The 21691-nt window shown below is 50.4% G+C and overlaps 1 protein-coding gene across 4 annotated transcripts in view; it reads right to left on the reverse strand.

Annotated features, from left to right (window-relative positions):
• Positions 1-21691, reverse strand: part of MSI2 (musashi RNA binding protein 2) — a 383279-nt gene that overhangs the window by 3545 nt on the left and 358043 nt on the right. For 2 of the 4 annotated variants that reach the window (XM_012758081.3, XM_075994443.1), the window contains 3 exons: positions 5611-5819; positions 3769-3841; positions 1-1309 (listed from right to left, as the gene is read on the reverse strand). The exon at positions 1-1309 is cut by the window's left edge and continues 3545 nt beyond it. In XM_012758081.3, coding sequence (XP_012613535.1) covers positions 3800-3841; positions 5611-5819 — 251 coding nt within the window. In that variant the 3' untranslated portion in view covers positions 1-1309; positions 3769-3799. The remainder of the gene's footprint in view (positions 1310-3768; positions 3842-5610; positions 5820-21691) is intronic. The other 2 variants (XM_012760736.3, XM_075994442.1) reach the window with 2 other exon arrangements.

Raw genomic sequence — 21691 nt, forward strand, 5'->3', positions numbered from 1 at the left:
GAGGTGCTGAAATGATCGGACAATAGAAAATGATCAAATATTTAAAAATTAAGACTGAAAAAGAATGTCTCCCCATCCCCCCACCCAAGCCAAACAGGTGTGCTTTGAAACTTTAAATATGTTAAATATTAAAACTGTAGCTTTGTTTTTTTTTTTTTTTAAAAAACGTCTTGGGAAAAGCAGTTTTTCATATTTTAAATAAAAATCTAACTAGACGGTAACATTTGAAGCTGTGCACAGACGAGAGGTTATTAGGCTGGTACGACACTAATACAGTTCTTAGGTCTATCACACAGACGAAGGAGCTAAACCGTGCTCTGGCTTGCCCTGGGGTCGTCCCGGCAGCTGGGTGTTCTTCCTCTTAGCCACTGACTTTGCCAACGTATTCCCTTCCCTCCTCCTTCCGCAGAGCATCAAACTGCCCGGGACCGACTCCCTCACAAAAATATTTTTGATTCTCTCTTTCTTAATAGTTTTCTATGTAGTTAATGGAATTGTATTTACAACATTTCTTTTTTTAGAATTCACAATTTCAAAAAACCTTATAATATCACCTCTTTCAACAGAAAAAAAGCACTTATAGAAAAGGAGGACACTCAAAACACTGTCGTCCTTACCTTATTGCCGAAAATAGATATACTCAGGTTAACAAAGAGACATCACAAAAAAGAACAGCTAGAGAGTCTGTTAATTAGCCTACTACATCTCACTTCTTCTACAACGCAAAATAGAAAGTGTATGCCCGCCTCCCGGCCCGCACTTCACAATGTCGCTTCAGTGTGTGCTAAAGTTCCACCTGAAAATTCATACAGTCTCAGAATTGGTACCAAAATATTGAGAGCAATATTACCATCTCAGCATCCTTTAAAAGTAAGAACAGAATCAAAACAAGCAAAAAAAATTTTTTTTTTAAGAAAAAAATAACTCCTTAATATAACAATTATACTATGGTTAGCTTTGAACTAGATATTAAAGCTATGTGACTACTGGACTAAGTCAAAATCACTACTAAATGTGATTCAAAGAGATTTCAAAGGAGAAGGGGAAGAGAGGAGGGGATGGGAAACCATCAAGAAAAACAAAACAAAACCAAACCAAAATCATGGGTTATATACACATTTAAAAGCTGTTGTCTTATATTACAGCAGATTTGTGAGATGATGAGATGTAGCCAACCCTCGATCCGAAGTGAGCCATCTCTGGTTGGGATGGGGAGTGAGGCTGGTGGGGGTCCAGGTCTGAGGACATCACCTAAACAAAGGGCCACTCAGAAACTTCGCCCAGTCTTGCCTGGACATCCAGGTATGCTCTGCAGGGCAGGCGGGGTCAGGTATCCCCAGAAGAAAACATAAAGTGGGGGTGGGAGGAGAAAGAAGAAGTGTCAGGCAAGTATACGATCTAGTCCAATGTTTTAACTAGAGCTTTCAAAGAAGGACTTCATCGGGCTACTGCATATGTGTGAGAATGGCCTGGCTAACTGCCTGCTGAGATCTCAGCTTGCAAAACCTGACAGCTAAGCCACACCTGACGCTGGGAAGAGGGGAGCTCTGTAACTCACTTTGCTGATTTGATATAACACTGTGGGATTCTTGAGGTAATGGTAGGAAATGTGGTCAGCAAATGTGGTCATGCTGTGTTTTTGGCTTGATTGGCAAATTGCACCTTGACCAGAGAGACTTTTTTTCTGTTGGAACTTCTGTTTTCAAAGCTAAATGTTTTTTAAAAAGCTTTGGCCTTTATTAGATACCTGTCCATGATTGTTAATAGCTGAAAATGCAAATCTGTAATGAAAAATTATATTATATACCTAAAAACTGAAGGTCAGAATACTTAACAAACTATGCAACAAATAACCAGCTTTGGTTATAGGAAACAAAAACAGGCCCAGGATTCACAGACTTGCTAACTGAGTCTCCCTGAATTGACCAGGGGCCTGGGCTCCTCTTTTGGGGATGGCACCAAATGTCAGAGGGTCACCTCTGTTGGGGACGTTTGATCAGCGCTTCTAAACTGCTGCGGTGCAGCCACGTGACTCTATTAACTCAATCCATTTTGGAAGGGGATGGGTTGCTACCTCCACTCTCTTGGCTACTTCATCCTTCTCTGGAAACTGAGTCCCGAGGTTGGATGAGGGAGGACGGGCTGGAGCAGCCTCCTCCCCTGCCCCTAAGGGAAGGCTGCAGCAGCCGGGGAGGGCGCAGAGCTGCGGGCAGGAAGCCCTATGCCACTCCTCTGTCTCCAGGGGCACCGATGGCCCCAGAGTCTGGCCTTCCAAGGATCTGCTGTGCCTCGTAGTTGTTTAACCCCCTCTTCATCTGACTCCCCAGAGGGCTGGAGCCACCTTCAACCCTCAAAGTTCTTGGGTAAATTGGTCCCCCTCAGAGAAACCCTACTTCCTTGGGGCCCCCAAACCCAGCTCAATTAGTAGCGAGCAGCTGTCCTTCACACTGTTAGTGGCCTCTGGCTCTGGCCAGCAACGGCTGGGTCAGTGCTCAAGGGGAAGTGGAGGCGAGGGGTGGGAGAATTCACACACAGGAGTTTATTTGGTTAAGAGAGGCAGTTGCGTTAGTTGAGGTGATTCCTAAGCAGCAACATTAGAGAAATCCAAGAGATTTAGGGAGCTCAACTCAGCTTGGTTCTCCCACTGGTCTCAACCTGCAGAGTCCTGACTGATGACTCAGGGGCCAGGAGCAATCCCCCTCTACGGGAGAGGCATCCTGCCAACTGCACACCCTAAGTGGCCAGTTCACCTCTAGCCTTGCTCCTCCTGCGACCCAACTCCAAGAGAGAAAGGCTTTTGTGCCCCTTTGGGATTTGCTGAGTGGGACCCATCCACTGGCCTCAGTGGTCACCCTCCCTTTTCCAAAGACAGAGACCCATGTTCCAACCTACAAACTGACATGCTGACATGGGATACAGCTAGTGCTTCCTCCCTTCTCGGTGTCCTTCCCAAGAATGACGGATACTCATTTGCAAAGGAGAACGTGGCAAGAGGCTTCCTACTGCCCCAACCTCCCCTCTCTTCTGTTTCACCCCCTCCATATCCCCATCAAAGTGATTTAAAAAATGTTTAATTAACTTGAGCTCAGTTTAAAAGGTTAGGAAACTGGCAGGGATCCAAATCCACGTTACGCAGGTGATGTCGTTAATTTAATTTGCTTTTCATGCGGTAATCTGGATAATTACTCAGTAGTTACTGGCAAAAAAATGTTTTCTTTTCACTAAAAGATGGAGTCTGGCTGTTTGACTGCACAAACCCCATTGGCTGAGCCCCAGCGAGCCCCAGGGAGCTGAAGGGGCCCAGCAACCCAACGGTCACATGGCAAGGCCAGCGGCCTGGCCCCCACCCCCTCGCCCCAGGCCTGGCCCCAGTGCTTCCCTGTCCCCATCCCTCTGGGTCGGGCACAGCACCAGATCACCTTCCAGTTTCCCACACTCTTGATTGTATGTCAAGACAGAGAAAGATGAGGCGTGGGGAAGATATAGAAAAGGGGTGGAAAGAACCAAATCAAGGGAAAAAAAAGAGAGAGAGAGAGAGAAACAGTCAAAAAGGTAGGGGTCATAATTAAAAGCTGGAGGAAGGGATGAGAGATGAAAAGACTGGATTTGTTTTCGCCCCCACCTCCCCCCCAAAAAGGGGTCCAGAAAGAGGAGAGAGAGAGATGTTGATGTGATGAGACACGGGCATGTGCGTACATGTATGACCCAGTGCACATACACGTACGGACACGCCGGCAGGGCGGAGACACATGGCAGAGACGGTAATACCTCAGAGTGAGATGGCAACGAAAGCACCTGCTCAATGGTATCCATTTGTAAAGGCCGTTGCAATCAAAGGTCCCTAAAATTGCACAATTGTTAAGGTCATCAGTGCGCTATACATGGGAACAGATTGTCATTTTCTGGGAAAGGAAATTATCTCTAGGACTAGTCTGTGGTTGCCAGCATGAATATGTAATTCTGAGACACCACGCCACGAGGGGCCAGGATGGCACCCTCCCCAGCTCCGAACCCCCGACCCCCACTCCCTCCGCCCCGCATGAAGCCTGTCTGTTTGCCCAGGCGAAACCAAGAGCCAGATTCAGAGGGGTGGCTGGGTGGTGGTCAAGGGGGGACTCATGCCCCAAATGATGGGCATCGTGGCCCTGAACCCCAGAGGGCAAAGATAAGAGTCTCTGTCCACAGTCTCAACAGCGCCGGCTGGGGAGAAGAAAGCCCGGTGCAGACAGTCCGGTGTGATGCTCTGCGATTATTGCAGAAAAGCATCACAGCACACAGGTCAAAGACCCAGGTTTTCAAGAACAAATAAGGTCTGTGTTTCTGGACACTGAAAATGGAAATGAGTTGTGTTCCAAGTGGTGATAGATGGTCCCCCAAATTGATGCGGCTCTCAGGTGAATAATAATATTCTAGATTTGGTGCTACAGTTGGTCCAAAGGGATTAGACTCATCAAAGGACTGACTTAAGTGATACTGGCTTGGGAGTGGAATTGAACAAGGACCCGGATTGCACAGGCCAGGCTAGCAGCCGCGTGTGTGTGTGTGTGTGTGTGTGTGTGTGTGTGTAGGAGAGGCTGTGTGGACCGGCTCCCAACGCCAGCGGGCACAAGCGAGGCCACCCTGGGGCCCCCGACTGTCTGCACTTATTTTGTTCTCCGAAGCCTGGCCCTCAAGGCAGGGCTCCCCCGCTCTCTCCCAGAAGCTGGTCTGGCAGGAATGTGACCTGGGACAGCAGATACTCTCATCTTCGCTCAAAACCAAACTGCCTCCAAAATACTGAGGTGGGCTAGGGCAGAGGTTGGGCAATTTTCTGTTTCCAAAATGGAAGGGACAGCGAGCGAGTGGGCTCAGGCACATTCATGCTCACACACACCGGGAGGGAGAAGAACAATACAATCTGAAAACAGCATGCAAATCTGTTAAGCAAATTTCCATTGCCTGGATTAGTCAGATTATAGAACCACAGAGCATTACAAATATCAAATGCATCTGGCCTTCAGGGGGCTGCAGCTAAAGGACGCAGATGGGGACTTACTTGGAACCTGGAAACTGGAAGACACGTTAGCAAAGGAAAGCCCGGGAGAGGGCTTTCAGCCACACCACCTCCCAGGCACCAGCGCTGCCGCTGGACCTTAGGCTGGGGGCTCAGTGGGGGATCTAGAGGAGAGTGCTTCCCAGCTCTGAGGTCCCAGCCCATACGACAGTCTCCAGTCTCCAGGGATCAAGGAAGGAGGCTGCTACCGAGGACCCACTATGTGCCGGCATGTGGCATCTACTATTTCCATTAATTCTCCCGCAGTCTTTTGAGGAAGACATACTTATTCTGCTTTGCAGCCAGGGAATGAGGTTCAGATGGGTTATGCAAGTGGCTCAAGGCTGCATGGGCCGAAGGTGACAGAGCGGTGATTTGAAGCTGACCTGCTCACGTGGGAGGCACTCGGGGCACATCTAGACGGACAGGTTTCAGCCCTTGGTGGCTGGTGTGATGCTGCGATGGGGACCCACTGTCCTCTCCTCTGCCCCCAACTCTGGGCTCTCCCGCACACCCACGGGCCACAGGAGTTGGTCAGGAACGAGGAGGTAGGAGGGCAGGGGAAGGCAGGTACTTACAGCTATGCCATGGCCGAAGCCCGAGCCCGGCTGTGGGCTGGCCGCACTTATGTAATTCCCCACTCCGGAGTCCTGGCTGGCAGGGCCATAGAGATCGGCGACAGGTCCTGGGCTGTTGGCCCCCGGGAAGCCTCCGGGCCGCGCCGGGTTGGAGCCTGCCGGGGAAGCGGGCGCGCCAAAATTCGGTTGAGCACTGTAGCTATTCAGGACTGGTGTGCAGAGAATAGAGCTGGGTATGAGGCCAGAAGCCAGGCATGCACCGGTCATTACAAGCCAAACACTCGAGAAAAACAGCTTAGGCCCAACTTCTAACACTCAACCAAGGCCATGCGAAAACATCAGCAGGGACTCAAGAATACTCAGCCCAGGCTACTACTAAGAAGCTTGGAGCTCCAAAAATAGAGAGAATAAAAAAACAATCATTCAACACACTACGGCAACCAACCGGAGGTGCTTCACTGCCCACCAAATTATCACAATAGAAATAGAGATATATATGGAAGAGAGAGAGAAAGAGAGAGATTTTTTTTTCACATCTGAATTGATGCTCATGCAGTCTTCTAGGTCTGGGCACGTTGAGACAGCATTCACATCCCATGCAAACTACAAAGGAACTAGTTTTAGACTACACATTGTGTTAATATTGATATTAAAACGTGACAGGAAACAAAGCAATTTGTGTCCATGGAAAAAAAAAATCTTTGCGGAGGGGATTTTTGACTTTTTGCTGTGTGTGTATGTGTGTGTGCTTCCCTTTTTCTTTTTGGATCCATTCAATGACAAATTTGTTTTTTTGGTTTTTGTTTTTTAAAAAAGATCTCCATTCTCCACCCCCTCCCTCCCAAATCACTCCCCCCTCCCCACTGGCTAGTCCCTCCCTCCCCTCCCCTCCCGTTTAGATCCCTGCATGAAAGTCGTCAATACTGAACGTGCTCGTGGTCGGAGGATGGGATATGTCATGGAAAGTTTGGGCATCTTAACGTAACAGTAATGATGGCGGCAGAGGGTTCCCTTTTGGGGTGGAGAGCAGGGGATGGACGGAGGGGATGGGTGGCGATGGTAAACCTGGAGGCTGGGGCCAAAGCTGGGGCGGAAGCCAATGGTTCTACAGGACACCCACACACTCACCTCCTGCAGGAGAAGGAAAGGGGGGATTTAAACTTTTTTTCCTTTTGTTTAAAAAAAAAAAGACAAAGAAGTATGAATGCAGAGCATACCGACTGAACCAATTTATAGCTAAATCACACATCTGACCGAAATGCCTGCTTTCTGTTGTCACCCGCAGGTATAAACTCCAGACTGGGAGAAGAGAGTTCGAATGCACCTGTGCTACAGAGAGAGGGGACCTCCTGCCCACGAATCCAGAGAGCGGTGGGGCTGCAGACGGGGGTGGGGGGCAGCCGAAGGTGCCACTGCCTCAGGTCTCTCTCCCCTCCCTCCCCCACATCCCACCGTTCCCACCCTAACGAGGGACACAGCCTGTCAACCAGATTAAGTTTTTCTCACCTTTATTTCTCCTTAGTAGCTTAAATTGTAGTTTCTTTTCCAAAATGGAAAAAAGAAATCTTTTTTAATTGTAAAAGTAAGTTCTCATTGATTTTTAAATATCGAGGTGAATCTAGGACCAGCCACTTTGGGGCTACAGACAGGCTGAGCACCGCACACTTCCACATCTCCAGCTCCGAGGGGCTGCTCTGCGCACCAACCACTGCTCCCTCCTGCCCTCCCCCCCCCCCTGCCGGCACCCCCCTCTGCCCTGGGACCAGCCGCCTTCAACTGCAGAGGGAAAGAACATCCATGCAGAGCGGACAGTCACTCTTGGCCTTGGCCTTGGCCTTGCCTGGGGTCCTGTGGTTCGAGGCCCTCCCTCCTGGTGGGGCTGGAAGAGCCACAAGTGGATGGATTTTCGCCCACTTGTCACAGGGATGGGAAGAGACTGATGACGCACTCAAGCCAGGCTGGTAGGAGACTGAGAAGGGGACACCAAGATACAAAAGGAGACCAAACCAAGCCAGGCCTGACTCAGAAGAGAAAAGGGAACCACCACTGCCTCCGGATGCCCTTGGGGCAGGAAGCCGGAAGGTGAGCCCCTTTGGAGATGTAGCCAAGAAATGAATAAACTGGCCCAGGATGGAAAGAGCAGGTTAAAGAGAAAAAGAAAAAAAATTACAGAGGTTTAGAGGGAGCGAATGGCTTATTTGGGAATGCTCTGGCAGACAAAGGGGATGGGGGTTTTGAATATAGAAGATTAAACTGGCAGATAACATTTGGCCCCCCTCATTCATGGAGGCAAATATCAAGCCGAGACATTCCAAAGGCGGTATTATCTTAGTCTAACACACTTTTTTCTTCTGGGCTCAGGAAAATGGAAGATGCTCAGACAGTGGACTCCTGGTTTTCCTAGGCAGCTGACACCCCTCCCTATACAAATGCACTAAGTGGCAGGTTCTGTTTTAGGGTGACAGGGTGGGGTGGGGATGAGGAGGGACAGTGGAAGACAGAGAGAGAGATTTTTTGGGCTTCTTTCTTGTCTGGCTGGATGTGGACCCAGGAAGGTGTTGGGCAGGCGCCCTGTCTAGGGCTGGGGAGAAGGCAGGTTTAGGTCTTGGCTTCTTCCAGCAGGGAGAGCCTCCTAGAGGCTAATCTAGCCGGCAGAAGCAGCCTTGGGGACAGGATGTAGCATGTCTGTGGAAAGATGCTGTCCAGGAGTGCTCCCCTCCGCAGGCTTAGAAGACAGGAGGGCTACTGGTATCACACCCACCCCTGGCAACCTCTCCCACTCCTGTGTGCAGGGAGGCCTGTAGCCCAAGAGTGGGCCTGAAGCGAATTTCACAATAAGCGGCTCATCTGAGGCCTGTATCACCCCTCCCTGCTCAGTCATCTTCCATCAAATGCCACTAAAGTCACCGTGACTGTATTAGAATGCAACTTTAAAACCCCACATCCCATTTTATTATGCACTTGCTTGTCACAACGCCTGAGCCCCAGCTCAAGGTCACCTTGCAAATATCCCCCAGCCAGGGGCAAAAGACTGGGCTGCTGGGTCCCCACTAGAGGGTGAAGCTGGCAGGCAATAAGCACCCAGTTCTGGGCCCGTCCCCATTCCCTAGGCTTCTAAGGGCAGTGGGACCTGCACCTTCCAGGGCTGGGGGCACAGAAGAGAGGTGCCTCTGTGCTCCACAGTGAACACTTTTCCTATTTCTCTCCACGGGCAGAAGACCCAGGCTCCAGAAAGCAAGTTAAAGTCCGAGAACAAGCCATCTGGAAACCCACGCATCTGAGGGGACACTCATAAAAAGCAGTGCTCTGGCTGCTTAGGAAAGAACAGGAACTGCCACTTGGGACACAAACTTGTCAGAAGCCGTTCCTGCTGTCTGACAGTGGGAAGGCATTAGGGACAAAGTAATTTTCTTCTTTTGCAAAGTCAGCTTAACTCCACATACTGAGCGCTGGCTGGCTACGCATACGCAGTGAAGGGGGTCATTTGAGAACTCTCTCTCCCTCTGAGCTGTGACCAGGAGAGCAGAGGCGGGGTGGGAGCGGTTGTCGCAGGGAGAGTATGCAGCCAAGTCCCCGACCCGAGGGTGCTTTCTGTAGAAGTCACTCTCTAGCCAATTCTCAATTATCTGTCTCAAATGGAAGGTGCCTTTCCCCAGGCACTGGGACTCATTTTGAGGGGCCAGAAATGATCCCACATAACCAGGATCGGCTCAGGAAGAGGAGAGGGGACTTTGCTCTTGACAGGCAAGGGCACCTTGTCTGCTGCTCAGCAAGGAGGGGTGTGTGTGGCGGGAAGGAGTAAATATTGTTGAATAAATAAACAGAGCTGAGATTTATAAATTGGATATTATGACTCCTGTCCCAGAAGAGGACGATGTCTTGCAACCACCTTGGCGGGTTTGCAGCAGGAGCTATGAGCGTTCGGTGGCTTGGGACAAGCCCTGCTCCAGGCTGGCAGTCGGGGGGCTCGCCGTGTGAGCAGGCTCACCTCTTCAGCAGCAGCTCCGGGCAGTGTCCACAGCAGCGGTTCAATCCTGGGCAGGTTCCTCGTTACCCCTCACCCCACCCCCACCCCCAGCATCCTCTGGGCTCTCCCAGTCCAGGCGGTACCCTCAGAGAGGCAGCTCTGGTGTAGAGAAAGGAGCACTGGACTTGGAGTCAGAAGACCTGAGTGTGACCCCCAGCCCAGCCCTTATATTTGTGTGCCTTGGCCTAAGCCCCGCACAAGCCAAAGTCCTCATCTGCAAAGTTCGAGTGACGCCTTCCTTATTCTATCTGACTCACGGGGCTGCTGAGAGAATGAAAACGAGAAAGTGCTCTGTAACTTGTCAAGTTTAGAACAAATACACCTATTTCTGAAATAGCTGTGTATGCAGAGCTCAACGAGGCAGGTAGCATATGCAGATTTAGAAAATCTGATATAGGGGAATGCAATTCATTCGTCATACAAATCAGGAGGTGATTTACAAAAGGATCCAATTTATCCACGTGGAGCATTTAATCATCTTGGACCTGAAGAAAGGACTCCTGGGAGTGGCGGGCAGGAAAGCAAGGGCACTAAATCTCAGCGAGGACGGCAAGAGGAAATGCACTTGAATGTAAGTTGGAGGCATTTTACGTTGGATAAAAGGAGGAACTTCCTGTCCATCGATAAAACACCTTGATGGCTGACCTAGGAAAGCCCACGAATCTCACCCTGGAGACTTTAACAAAGATGAGTGCTATAGGCTTAGACCTTCACCCGCAGGTGCTGGACCCAAAGCTCGTGGGCACCTTTAGCCTCAGGGCTCCAAAGCCAGCCAGGGGGGACGCCTGCTGTCTGGCCGGCACACCCTTTATATGTGGCCCTGCCCAGCTGTGGTCAGAAGGGTACGGGCTTCGAGTGGAATCAGGCATGGGGGAGGGGAAGTGGTGAGAGTCAGAACTGCCCCACTGTAGGTCTAGGAAAGGTGTGGAAGTCTAGACACTTCTGTATTGTCCCTAAGTGATGCCACTGGGGCCAGAGCAAAAAGCTAGAGCCCAGGGGGCGAGGGAACCTTTGGAGGGCACCTCTGGCTCTAGGCTTGAAATTTGGATTATTACTGATCCAGAGAAAGGAACTGTCGACAAAATCCTTTCCAGCTGAGCTCAGCCCACAGATCCCGGACAAGCCAGGAACGTGCTGAGTTCCAGCCCTAGACCCGGCTCTCAGTTTGGTGGGTCTCACATTTCCCCAAAGGGCGGGGCCAGCCCTCCAGACAACGTCAATCATCTGCTTTGTGAATTACCTGCTGCTGCCAGGTGTCATTTCAGGCAGGAGACTGCAGCAGCCCCCGGCACCCTTCTGGGAGAGACTCTTCCCTGCCTCACCAGCCTGTGCTGCTCAGGGAGAGGCGAATGCAACGAAAGACACCCCCCCCCCAAGTCCAGTTCAGAAGGGATTTGGGCTGATTGGTGTCACAGCCTCATTCCTGACCCCAGATCCTGACAGAATGGAGGGCTGAGGGCAAGTGTGATCATAAGCCTGTGTGGTAGTCTGTGAGGGCAGGGACTGTGTTAATCCACCACACTGGATCTGAGGAGTTTTTGTTTGTTTCAGAGAAATTAAAGAAACTATATAAAGTCACCACGCCATCCAACACTCACCTCTGCCTTCCTCTTGTCTATATCATGCTTCTATCTGCCTTGATTAAAAACTCCAGGGTAGCAGCATGCTGCTCCCTATAGCAAGGAGTTCCTCAAGGTGGGCTGTGTAGATGCAGGGAGCTCCCAGGGTTCTCAGGGACCCTGTGCTCCCAATCAGATGGCATGTTCTCCAGAGCAAGAGGGACGGACCTTCCTCTATTCCTCTGTAGTGCTGGGCATTCAGCGGAGGCTGGGTCTGCAATGACAGCTCGCTGTCAACAGGGGAGACGTGCACAGTCCCTCGGAACGGCCACTCCTCGCCCGAGGGCTCTGCAGCTCTGCAGCTGGGCAGCCAAGGGCCTTCCTGGGGAACAGAGCTGGGGACCCCACTCTGCAGTCTCCTTAATGTGTCCTCTGAAAGTAGTGCCCACTGTAAGTTAACACAGATGGTCTACAGGGAAAAGCATGAAAAGACAAAATCTATTTCTGATCACGGACGAACACTCGGTCATGAATTGGCATGTCTCAGGCAGAGAAAAGCGGCTTTACGCTCCAAAAGTCTGCCTGGCCAACCATGTCCCAGGGATCCTTGGCTCAAGCTTTCCTTCTACAGCTTCTAGGTAGGAGAGAACAGTACAGAAGGCCAACAAAATGACGACGTTCAATATGAGAAAAGTGTCTGACACGCTAAATGAAAACCAAATTGGTTCAGGGACCCAGATGCAGGGACAATCAATTTTATCTACCATATAATTTTTAAAGCTCTGCTGAAATTTAGGCTATTTCAGAAGAGAAGGGAGGGAACTACTTTTAAAACTAGGGGGGATTAAGAGCAACCCGATGGTGACAGTCTTTCTTTCTCACCGTCTCCGCTACAAACAGATGCACTACGAGAGGTACAACCCCAGCCAGATGACAACATCATACCAGTCTTGGTTTTTTTCTTCTTCTTCTTTTTTTTTATCCAGACATGGGGTCTTGCTTGAACTCCTGGGCTTAAGCAATCCTCCCAACTCAAGTCTCCCGAGCAACTGGGATTACCAGCGTGTGCACCTGGGCGCCCAGCTCATCACGCCAGTCTTGATGTGTCCAGAGACACCTGGCTCATCTTGAACACTGCACAGGACACGTGGCGGGCACCTGCCCGCTCGCTGGGCTGACGGGCAGTCAGCATCACACAGAAAGTCCAAATGTCGGTGACAGTGGTGGCAGTCTTGTGATAAGATTGCGGTTCCTGCTTATTCTCTCACAATTCAACCTGATCCAGATCGCTGAGGACGGTGCTGATGAGGCTGCCGGTAGATGCTGTCAAATCTCAAGCAGGGAACTGATGGGCATTAGAACCTAACACTCGTGACTCGCACTTCCTAGAAAGATCTTGAGTTCCTGTCAAGTCACCCTCCCCCAAACTTTTGAGAGATAATATCATTATATTAGCTGGTTCTTAAACCCTCACATGGTGTTAGTGGCATCTTGGGGGGTTCACACCACTGCTTAGATCAGTGGAAGGAGAAAGTCCCAGACCCCCAGCACAGACCCATCTGAGGAGGGCTTCGTGGCCAGGACTACGCATTTTCTGTTGAGATACAGAAAACAGCTCCTCTCTTTCTATCTTGATGCTCTGTTCTTGTCAGACCCCTGCTGTGGTCTGTGAGTGTGTCCCAAGCTCACAGAGGACCAGGTGGGTTCTGGGTTGGCTGGCTGGGAAGGTGGGTGAGGGGAGGACTAGGGTATGACCGCCGTCTGCTCATGGGGTCAATTCTGGGACGGACCAGCCCTGAGTAGCCCTGGCCTGGTGGCCAAAGAAACCAGGCTTTTGTCATGAGACTAAAGAAGGAAATTTCTGGAGTCGAGGTTAGGTATCTGTTTCTCCCATGGGCGCTGAGGGAGGGAGCTTGTCTATAAGTTTCGAAGAGAGAGGGAGAGGGGCCCTGGGAAGGGAACGGCCATGACTCTAGAGCAGGTGTCCTCAAACTACGGCCCGCGGGACACATGCGGGTGTTTTTGCCCGTTTGTTTTTTACTTCAAAATAAGATATGTGCAATGTGCATAGGAATTTGTTCATAGTTTTTTAAAAACTATAGTCCGGCCCTCCGATGGTCTGAGGGACAGTGAACTGGGCCCCTGTTTAAAAAGTTTGAGGACCCCTGCTCTAGAGCATCATGGAACTCCGGGCCGGCACAGGGGCTCGCCCTGCCTGTGCCAACTCTCTGCCCGGCTGCCCCAGGCCAGACTTCAAGCCCCAAATGCGAGGTGGTGTTCCTGATCCTTCTCCAGTGTGCATGGGCGTTTCAACAGCACCTCCACCCTGAGCCGCCAAGGAGCTCCACCAAAGAGCATGAAGGGAAAACCAACCCAGGAGACAGATGTTTACAGTTTGGCGGAAGCAGGCATTGCTTCAACATCCTGCTGCATCTTCCTTAAGTTAATTGGCTGCAGACTCCAGGCCCGCACAGGTTAGAACCTGCGAGGAGCAGCGGGCGGGCCACAAGCCACGGGGCACTCTGGAAATGCTGCACCAGGCCCCCAGCAGCTGTGCTGGCAGCCTGGGGAGGTGGGCGGCCTCCACCACCCCTCAGCTACGGAAAGCCCGTGTGTGGGGGGTGGCAGCAGAGCCCCTGCGTCCCCACCCAGCCCTGCCAGGCCTGAGAATCAGAAGGAAATACACGGCGAGCGAGTTGCTGTTGCCCGGAAACGACTCCCTCCTCTCTCTTGAGCAGTTTGGTGGCTCCAAGTTTCTCCTAGTTTAATCCCAAGAACGTCCCTTGCTTTGCTTGGATCCGGTGACTGCCTTTGTCCTTGAGACACATCCATCTCTCTATTTTTTCAAAAAAGAAACCAGCCTGGCTTTCCCCCAGGTGTCCTCAGCCACTCTCTCATGCTGTTGTGCTGCCGTGCGCGCACTCACTAAGTCCCACCCTCAAAAGCCACGTCCCTGCCTGCCCCCGGCCAGGGGGTCAGAGCCTTGCTTGTAGCTTGCGATTCCACTCACTGCAGGCCCAGCGTTCTACAACCCCAAGGCCAGGACTGCAGACTGTACGTGGTATCCTCAGACATGACAAATAGCTATGTAAGAAGTAGATGTCACCCTGTCCCTGACAGGGAAGGTGCGGCAGGGAAGGCCTCATAGTAGTGGGGGCAAAACGGGGTCTAGAAGGGAGAGCCAACAAGGCAAGAAGCACAGACTTCTAGAAGCCGTATTTTCCGCGGGTGTCAGGCTGGAAAGGAACTCATTCTCATGAGCATCTACAGTGTTACCAGGTGTGCTGCTAGGTGTTTAACACCATCTTTCTTCATGCACCTAACAAGTTGTAAAATCAGCTTTATCACCCTGGTGTTACAGTTGAGGAAACCAAGGGTTCCAGCAGCTAGGGAATATGTATGCCTAATGTCACACAGTGTCTCAGACAGGACCTAATCTGGCTTTAACTTGAAAGCACATGCTTTTAAAATTGCCCTGCTCAGTTGTCTGGCTCTGAATCACAGTTCAACAGGTTTCTGCTGTTTATCTCGATCTTTCTTTGCCCCAGAAAAATTGCAAATTCAAGGATAAGGTATAGATTCTCCAACTTTGGAGTAGAAGCTTCTTAGGGCTTAGACCCTGTTGCCGTTTCCAAATTGGGAACTCCCTGGCATTGGAGAAGTTGTTGCCCCATCAGGCTGGGGGTTCCCTGAGGTCGGGTCCTGAATGAGATAGGGGACTGCTTCTCTCCTGAGGACGAGGCCACCCTCCACTGTGCCACATCCCAAAGGATGAACAGCACATAGCAGACATGCAGTACGGTGGGGTCAGAGTGGAAGTGGAGAGAAAGTGAGCCCTGGCCAAGCCTGGGCCCTCACTAGGACTCCCCCCCCCCCAAGAAGTGCCTGGACCCAGGAGGGCACCCAGAAAGCTGATCTCAGTCTCAAAAGACCACTCCATTCTGCCGAGGACAAGTCCGGTGGGGAGCTGGCATGCCCTAGGACGGAACAGTATTTACCGCCCAATCATACCTAACAGAAACCTACTGCACAGGGCTCCAGCAGCCAGGGGCCAGGGTGGGGAGAGTGCCCAAGGGGCAGCCCCTTGAGGGCCTGCACAAAAGGCTTTCCACTTGAGCAGCCCCTCTGAAATGATTATAAAGGCGCAGGAGTTTAATCCATTTTTGATGTAAGCGCTAATAGTTGTGTGTCCTTGAAGTTCAAAGCAGTCGCATACATGTCACTAATTAGCCAAGCACAGAGCCATTCAGCTCCCTCTCATGTTTCTAATTAGGTCTTTAATAACAAACAAACTCTGGCCTTACCAAAAGGCCCCCTTTCCTCAGACGGTCAAGGAGGGCCCCTGTTTACAGTTGCTCCAGGATGCTCATTCTATGTGTACATGCTTTTAATCTCAGCTAGGACAGGACTGTCCTGGAGGAGGCAGGAGAGTCCCTCTATGAGGACAAAGACCCCCAGGCCCACCTGCAATGTGGCCTTCCAGCCCCTGCTGGGATGAGCAATGGAGGCAGGAGAGCCCTGGGTCCCAAGGCTGCAGGCTAGAGATCCCAGCCCCTGGCCCCTTGTTAGAGGAGCTGGGGTGCCAGGGACAGCCACAGAGCTGATGTGACCCTCTACATCCAGCAACAACCTGGTAGTACTTGATCCATGGTTACACACTGGACTTGCCTGGGGCCCCCATCCTGCTAGATTCTGCTTTGATGGGTCTGCGGTGAAGTGTGGCCACCGGACAGCTTAAAAACTCCCCAGGTGATCCTAACAGGCAGCAAAGTTCAAGAGCTGCTTCGTTGGCCCCAATCTCAGGGCTGATTTACTCATGGACAGCAGCTATTAACAGGTCTGCTGTTATTAATGAATACCATCCACACAGAGAGCAAAACCCTAACAGGTTTAACCAACCACGCCCAAGGATGGAAATCTGACCACAGATGTGTAAAATGATACATAATTTTGGAAACATTTCCCTCCCATTGCCTTCATGCATTAAACAACGCATGGCTGACTGTTTTCAAATGCATCCCCACCAAGTTTCCTATCACTTGGGAGCTCCTCCTGGCTTGCTCCCCATTTGCTCCTCTCAGATCTTAAGGCACTGTCATTGTCACCACGTCTACCTCCAAGGACAAGGGACCGAGAGCTTTGGAAATAGCAGCAAAACAGAGCCAAAGGCTGAGAGACCCTTTGGTCAGAAGTCCCCATCTAGTAGGAGTGGAAGCAATCCTGGGACCAAGACTTCTGATTCTCTACTCTTCCTTCTACGTGCTTATGCTGCCTCTTATTTCTTTTTTTTTTTTCTTAAGCTGTTAATCATCCTTATTGGATCACTCAACAAGGCAACCTCTCCCCCTAGGAGCGGGGATGGATGGAAGGGAACTTCTCAGCTGTTTTAATCTCAAAGGCCGGGCATGGGGAGGGTGTGATCCCTGAACACAGAGTAACCTCCGGCAGGTCATCGCCAAGCCGAATATACTCTTTAAGCCAGGAGGGGAGACATGGGAATCTTGGGGGCTACCTCCTTTGAAGGTTTAAAGACTTTTAAGCAACTGGAGCTGCATGATCAAGGGCAGAAAACATGGCAAAACTGGGCTAGGGGTTTCCTAAACACTGGTCCGTGTTCCCTGGTTTTGCTGCTGTGCTTCTGTCTGGTCTTTCCCCTGGAGGATGGGTGGACGCTGCCACTGCTGATCCCCTGACCCTGGGACATCATCCTGGCTTCCGCGAGTGCCTGCGATGCTGAGCCTCTCCTCTTCTCCCCAAGGCCAGGAAAGCCCACCCTCTTCAGCTCACAGAAATAGCTTGCAGAACGAGGGGGAACTGGGCTGGGCTGCCTTTCCCAACACACCGGCCTCTACCAGAGGCACCCAGGTTTGCGTGAATTGTTTACCACGGACCTGGGCAGACCATTTTATTAATATTAATAAGTAACCAGGAACAAAGGGCTCCTTTATTTTTAGCTTTCCCTAATTGTGTAGTAATTACTCATCTACAAAACAAATGAGGCTCTGCTCGCGGTTGCCATGGTGTCAGGAGCCCAGCCCCCCTGCAGGATGATTGGCCTAGGGGCCCGCGGCTCCCGCCCGCGGCCCCGCCCCTCTCTCTGCCATTGGTCCAAAGCAAAGCCCCAGCAACCGGGCAGCCAATCCCTTCCCTGCCCTAGGGCTGGGCGGGGCTTCCCAGCGACCTTCCAGATGCAGTCCTCACAGCCCACGGGAAAGAATGTTGACTCATCTCTACAGAGGCCGTCTGTCTTCCCAGAGAAGCCCCCCTTGCTCTGTCGCCTAGTTTCTCTGCGCAGCGGCTCTCTTCCTTCAGCCTTGTATTGGCTAAAGTTTCCCTTCCAATAATTCCCTTCAGGCCGGCTCCCTCTTGTCCGACCACGCCTCCTCTGGGGCTCCTTTGTCTGACATCGGTCCGAATGGATTCAGGGACCCGAAGCCAGATTAGAAATGTCAGCCAAAGCCAGGCAGTACCATGAGGATAAGTCTGCAACAGCAGAAGCAGGTGCAAAAAATACATATAGTGCCTCCTGAGGCCACTTGCAAATGATTTTGGGTTATCTCCTCTCCCAAGGATATGGAGAATTGAGTTGAGAGCAGCTGTGGGTTTTTTGTTGCGTGTGTGTTTTAAAGTTGCAGAGCCTTGCTCAGCCGTCATGGAGCATATGCTGATAGTGGTTGATGGCACAGAATGATGAGGCAGACCTAGGCTCAAATCCTGTCTCAGCCACCTCAGTTAAACTACTAATCCTACCCAAGCCACAGTTTTTTAAATCTTTAAAATGGGAATGGGGAGTGATAGTGCCCACTCCATAGCATTATGAGAATTAAATGGAATAAGGCGGGTGGGTTTGGCACAGTATTTGGCTCACTCATGATACATGTGAGCTATTATTATTAACATATTACTATTATCATTGTTTTATTACAATTGGCTGGGAGGCCAGGTGCTCACATCTATAATCCCAGGACTTTGGGAGGCTGAGGTGGGAGGATTGTTTGAGGCCAGGAGTTTCGAGATCAGCATGGGCAATTTATTGAGGCCCCTGTCTCTACACAAAAATAAACATTTAAAAAATTGGCAGAGCACAGTGGCATGGGCCTGTAGTCCTAGCTACCTGGGAGGCTGAGGCTGGAAGATCACTTGAGCCCAGGAGTTAGAGGCTACAGTGAGCTATGATCACAGTCTAGCCTGGGCAATAGGGTGAGACCCTGTCTCAAAAAAAAAAAAAAAAAAAAAAATTGGCTTCAAGGCCCAAATCATGTCTAGCATTCTATCGACCACTTGCAAGATATTCTTCCCTGGAACCTTCTTATCCCATGCTATGGAGCAGATTTTATCATGGTACTCTCATCCTCTGACACATCTAAGTCCAACAGCCAATCCCAGTTGCTCAAAAGCACTATTTACCTGCTTCTTGTTCTGTAAGATTCCAAGCTGGAAAGGGAAACCTTTTTATTAATATTAATAAGCAGCCAGGAACAAAGGGTCCTTTTATTTTATGCATTTTCTAATTGCATAGTAATTACTTATCCATGCAGAGAATGAGGACGAGGCTGACTTTGCTTCCTGGAGGACTGATGGTTTGTATTGTTGAGGAAGGCAGGTGTCACCCTGAGATACATGCAAAATATTTTCCAAGGACTCATAACCCCACCTTTCATTTGGAGAACTCACCAATCAGTAAGAGGACTGAGGACACAGAGCAAAGGAGGGGGTGCCCCAGGTAGGAGTGATCAAGAGTGGCTTCCTGGCAGTTTGAGCCAGATTTACAGAGGGAACAAAGACAAGGACAGAAGGAAATGGAATGACAAAAAGGACAGGGGGCAGTGGCTACCTTGAAGGCAAAGGAATGGGAACAAATAGCCCCACGCAGGGAATGAATAAAAACCTGTTGGCCGAGAGTTACGGGAAGTAGAAGGTGTAGTCCCGTCATGGACTGCCTTACTGCCTCCTTGATGGCTCAGTCCTTGCGCCTTGCTCTAGGTTACAAGCCCAGGCCACACTCCAGGATTGGGGGTCAAGCTGTGTTCTGTGGGGCTCCTTCCAGGTTTATCTTCCTTAGATAATTCTGTCCTTACCAAGCTCTACTGCCATAAAGAATATGAACCTCCCTCTCCCACCAATATGACTATATCCACCTGGCTTTCAAAGTCTCCCTGAACCTTGCCTAACTCTTCAAGCCCAGGCCCCACTGCCTAGCAGAGAGCTTCCCACTCCAAGTCCTTCAAGGCCCATGTCCTGTCTTACCTCTTCTGCCAAGCTCCCCTGCCTGCTGAGTGCTCTCCAACCACACAGGAATCTATTCTTGTTAAAGGCCAGCTCTTACATTGCTTGTGTACTTTGTCCTCCCTAGAAGACTGGAAGGCAAGGACCATGTCGTGGAAGTATTCTGTATCCCACCCCAGCCCTGGGCACCATGTTGAGCCCAGAGTTGATCATCTTACTGGTAAGAGCAAGAGTGAAAGGCCTACTGCTCACTGGGCAGCTATATGCTAACATTTATTGAATGTTTACAATGTACACGAATTATTTGTAACTTATCCTCCTGCCTCCAGTCCCGCCTCTTGAATCCATTCTGGACAATGTGGTTAAGGCTTGTCTAACACAGAAATCTGATGTCAGTTCCTGGGTTCAAGCCTCCCAGGTGCCCGTGTGAATCCAAGGTCCTTAGCACAGTACAAGGGGCCCCCTGCTCTGGCTCTGCCCAGCTCTGAGGCTTGATCTACGGTTGTTCACCTGTTGCACTTTATTCTCCAGCCAGAATGAACCCTTTGCTGGGCTTTAATTTCACTCTGCTCTTCTGGGCTCTGCACATGCTGTTCCCTCTGTCCCGGGAGCTCGTGTTTTTCCTTTAAAAGTAGAAACATTCACTCCTCTGTGAAACCTTCTCTGACTTCCCAGACAAAGCTAATCACTCCCTCCTCTGTGCTACTTCTGTCCATCAAACAGGCTTCTGTTACTGGGTTCATAGCAGCCTACCGTAATTACCTGATAGTCTCCATGCTAGCCTGGGAGGTTCTCAAGGGCATGGAGTCTGCTCAGTGTTCATCCATGAACTTTCACGGCTAGGGTGGGCATCTATTGATGTCTCTGCTGCATTGTTCTCCCTTTTCTCCTCTTACTAGTACCTGGGTTTATCTTTGGGAATCCATCCTTCCCCCACTGTGTTAGAGCCATTTGATTTAGAGAAGGATGGATCCCACCCTCAGTGACTGGTTCTTATAACTAAAGCCTTAACCAAGCAACAGAAAGCTCAGGACTTTTGCTAGAATTCCAGACCATCTGAGTCCTCTCTTCTTCTAGACAGGATAGTGTGATGTCAGAAACTATTGCAGCCACTTTGTCACCATGAGGTAAACCAACATAAAGACAATATTGAAATGAGGAAAGCAAAGCTAAGAGAACTGCAGAAAAAGAGCTCTAAACAATCCATGCATGAAGCCCACTCTTCTATGGAGCTTCCAGAATGCCAGCCAATAAACCCCCTATAAAATTTAACCACGATGAAGTAGGGTTTTCTGATAGAGGCAAAAACACCCTTGAATTAGGCCTAGTATACCCATGTACTTGTTATATATAATAATGATTACTATTGTTATATACTAAATAAAAACCTGCTGAATTAAACTCCATGGCAGATATGCCCAAGACCCAGTTATGAAATCCACATCTGAAAGATCAGATTGTGGGGGCTCAGGCCAGAGCCTGGGTTCTCAGCCTGCACAGAGCTAGGAGCCGAGGCTGCTCAGGGTTCTCCCCACACACCCTCCATTTCTGCTTGTGCTGGGCGTCAGGGGGGCATGTACGTCCTTTATAAACAAAAACATGGCTTCTCCACAGGACTACTTTAAGGAGGCCAAAGACCTGGGTTCAAGTTCAGGGTTCTTCACCCAAATGTAGGGAGGATGGTGTGTCCAAAAGCAACTGACCTTGACCAAAGCCTGGCTTCCCAGGTATCAAGGTGTGTGACTTTGGATACATCATGCAACCATTCTGCAGCCCTGCTTTCTGATAAAAAACAAGCAAACATACATGTAAAACTAGGCCCAAAACTTCTGCCTTCCCGCCTGTCTCATGGGATAGCTGCAGTAATATACATGACAGTGTAGATCTGAAAGTCAAAGCTCTGCAGAAATGTTAAGGAGCCATGATGTGCCCAGGCATGTGCTCCTTTGATGGTTCTCACCAACGTACAGGATGACCAGCTTTAGGGGCTTCTTGGACCCTGCAGTGCCCTGACCCAGCCCATGGCCCCTCTGTTGTGTTCTGCTTGCCTTTATGGGTCCAGCAAGAGTACCACCGCACTTCCCGCCCCTCCTCTAGACAGCTGGGCCTGGGCTCCTGAGCTAGCGCAAGAGTGAGGGCCAACCAGCTCAGGGGGCAGGCAGGGATGTGTCACCCACTGAAAATAATTCCACTGATTTAAAAGACTATTAACATTCCCCCACTCCATTCACTTTAGGATTAACTTATACTTAGGTCTCGGCTTCAAGGC

The sequence above is a fragment of the Microcebus murinus genome, chromosome 18 (assembly GCF_040939455.1).
Source record: "Microcebus murinus isolate Inina chromosome 18, M.murinus_Inina_mat1.0, whole genome shotgun sequence".
Lineage (NCBI taxonomy): Eukaryota > Metazoa > Chordata > Mammalia > Primates > Cheirogaleidae > Microcebus > Microcebus murinus.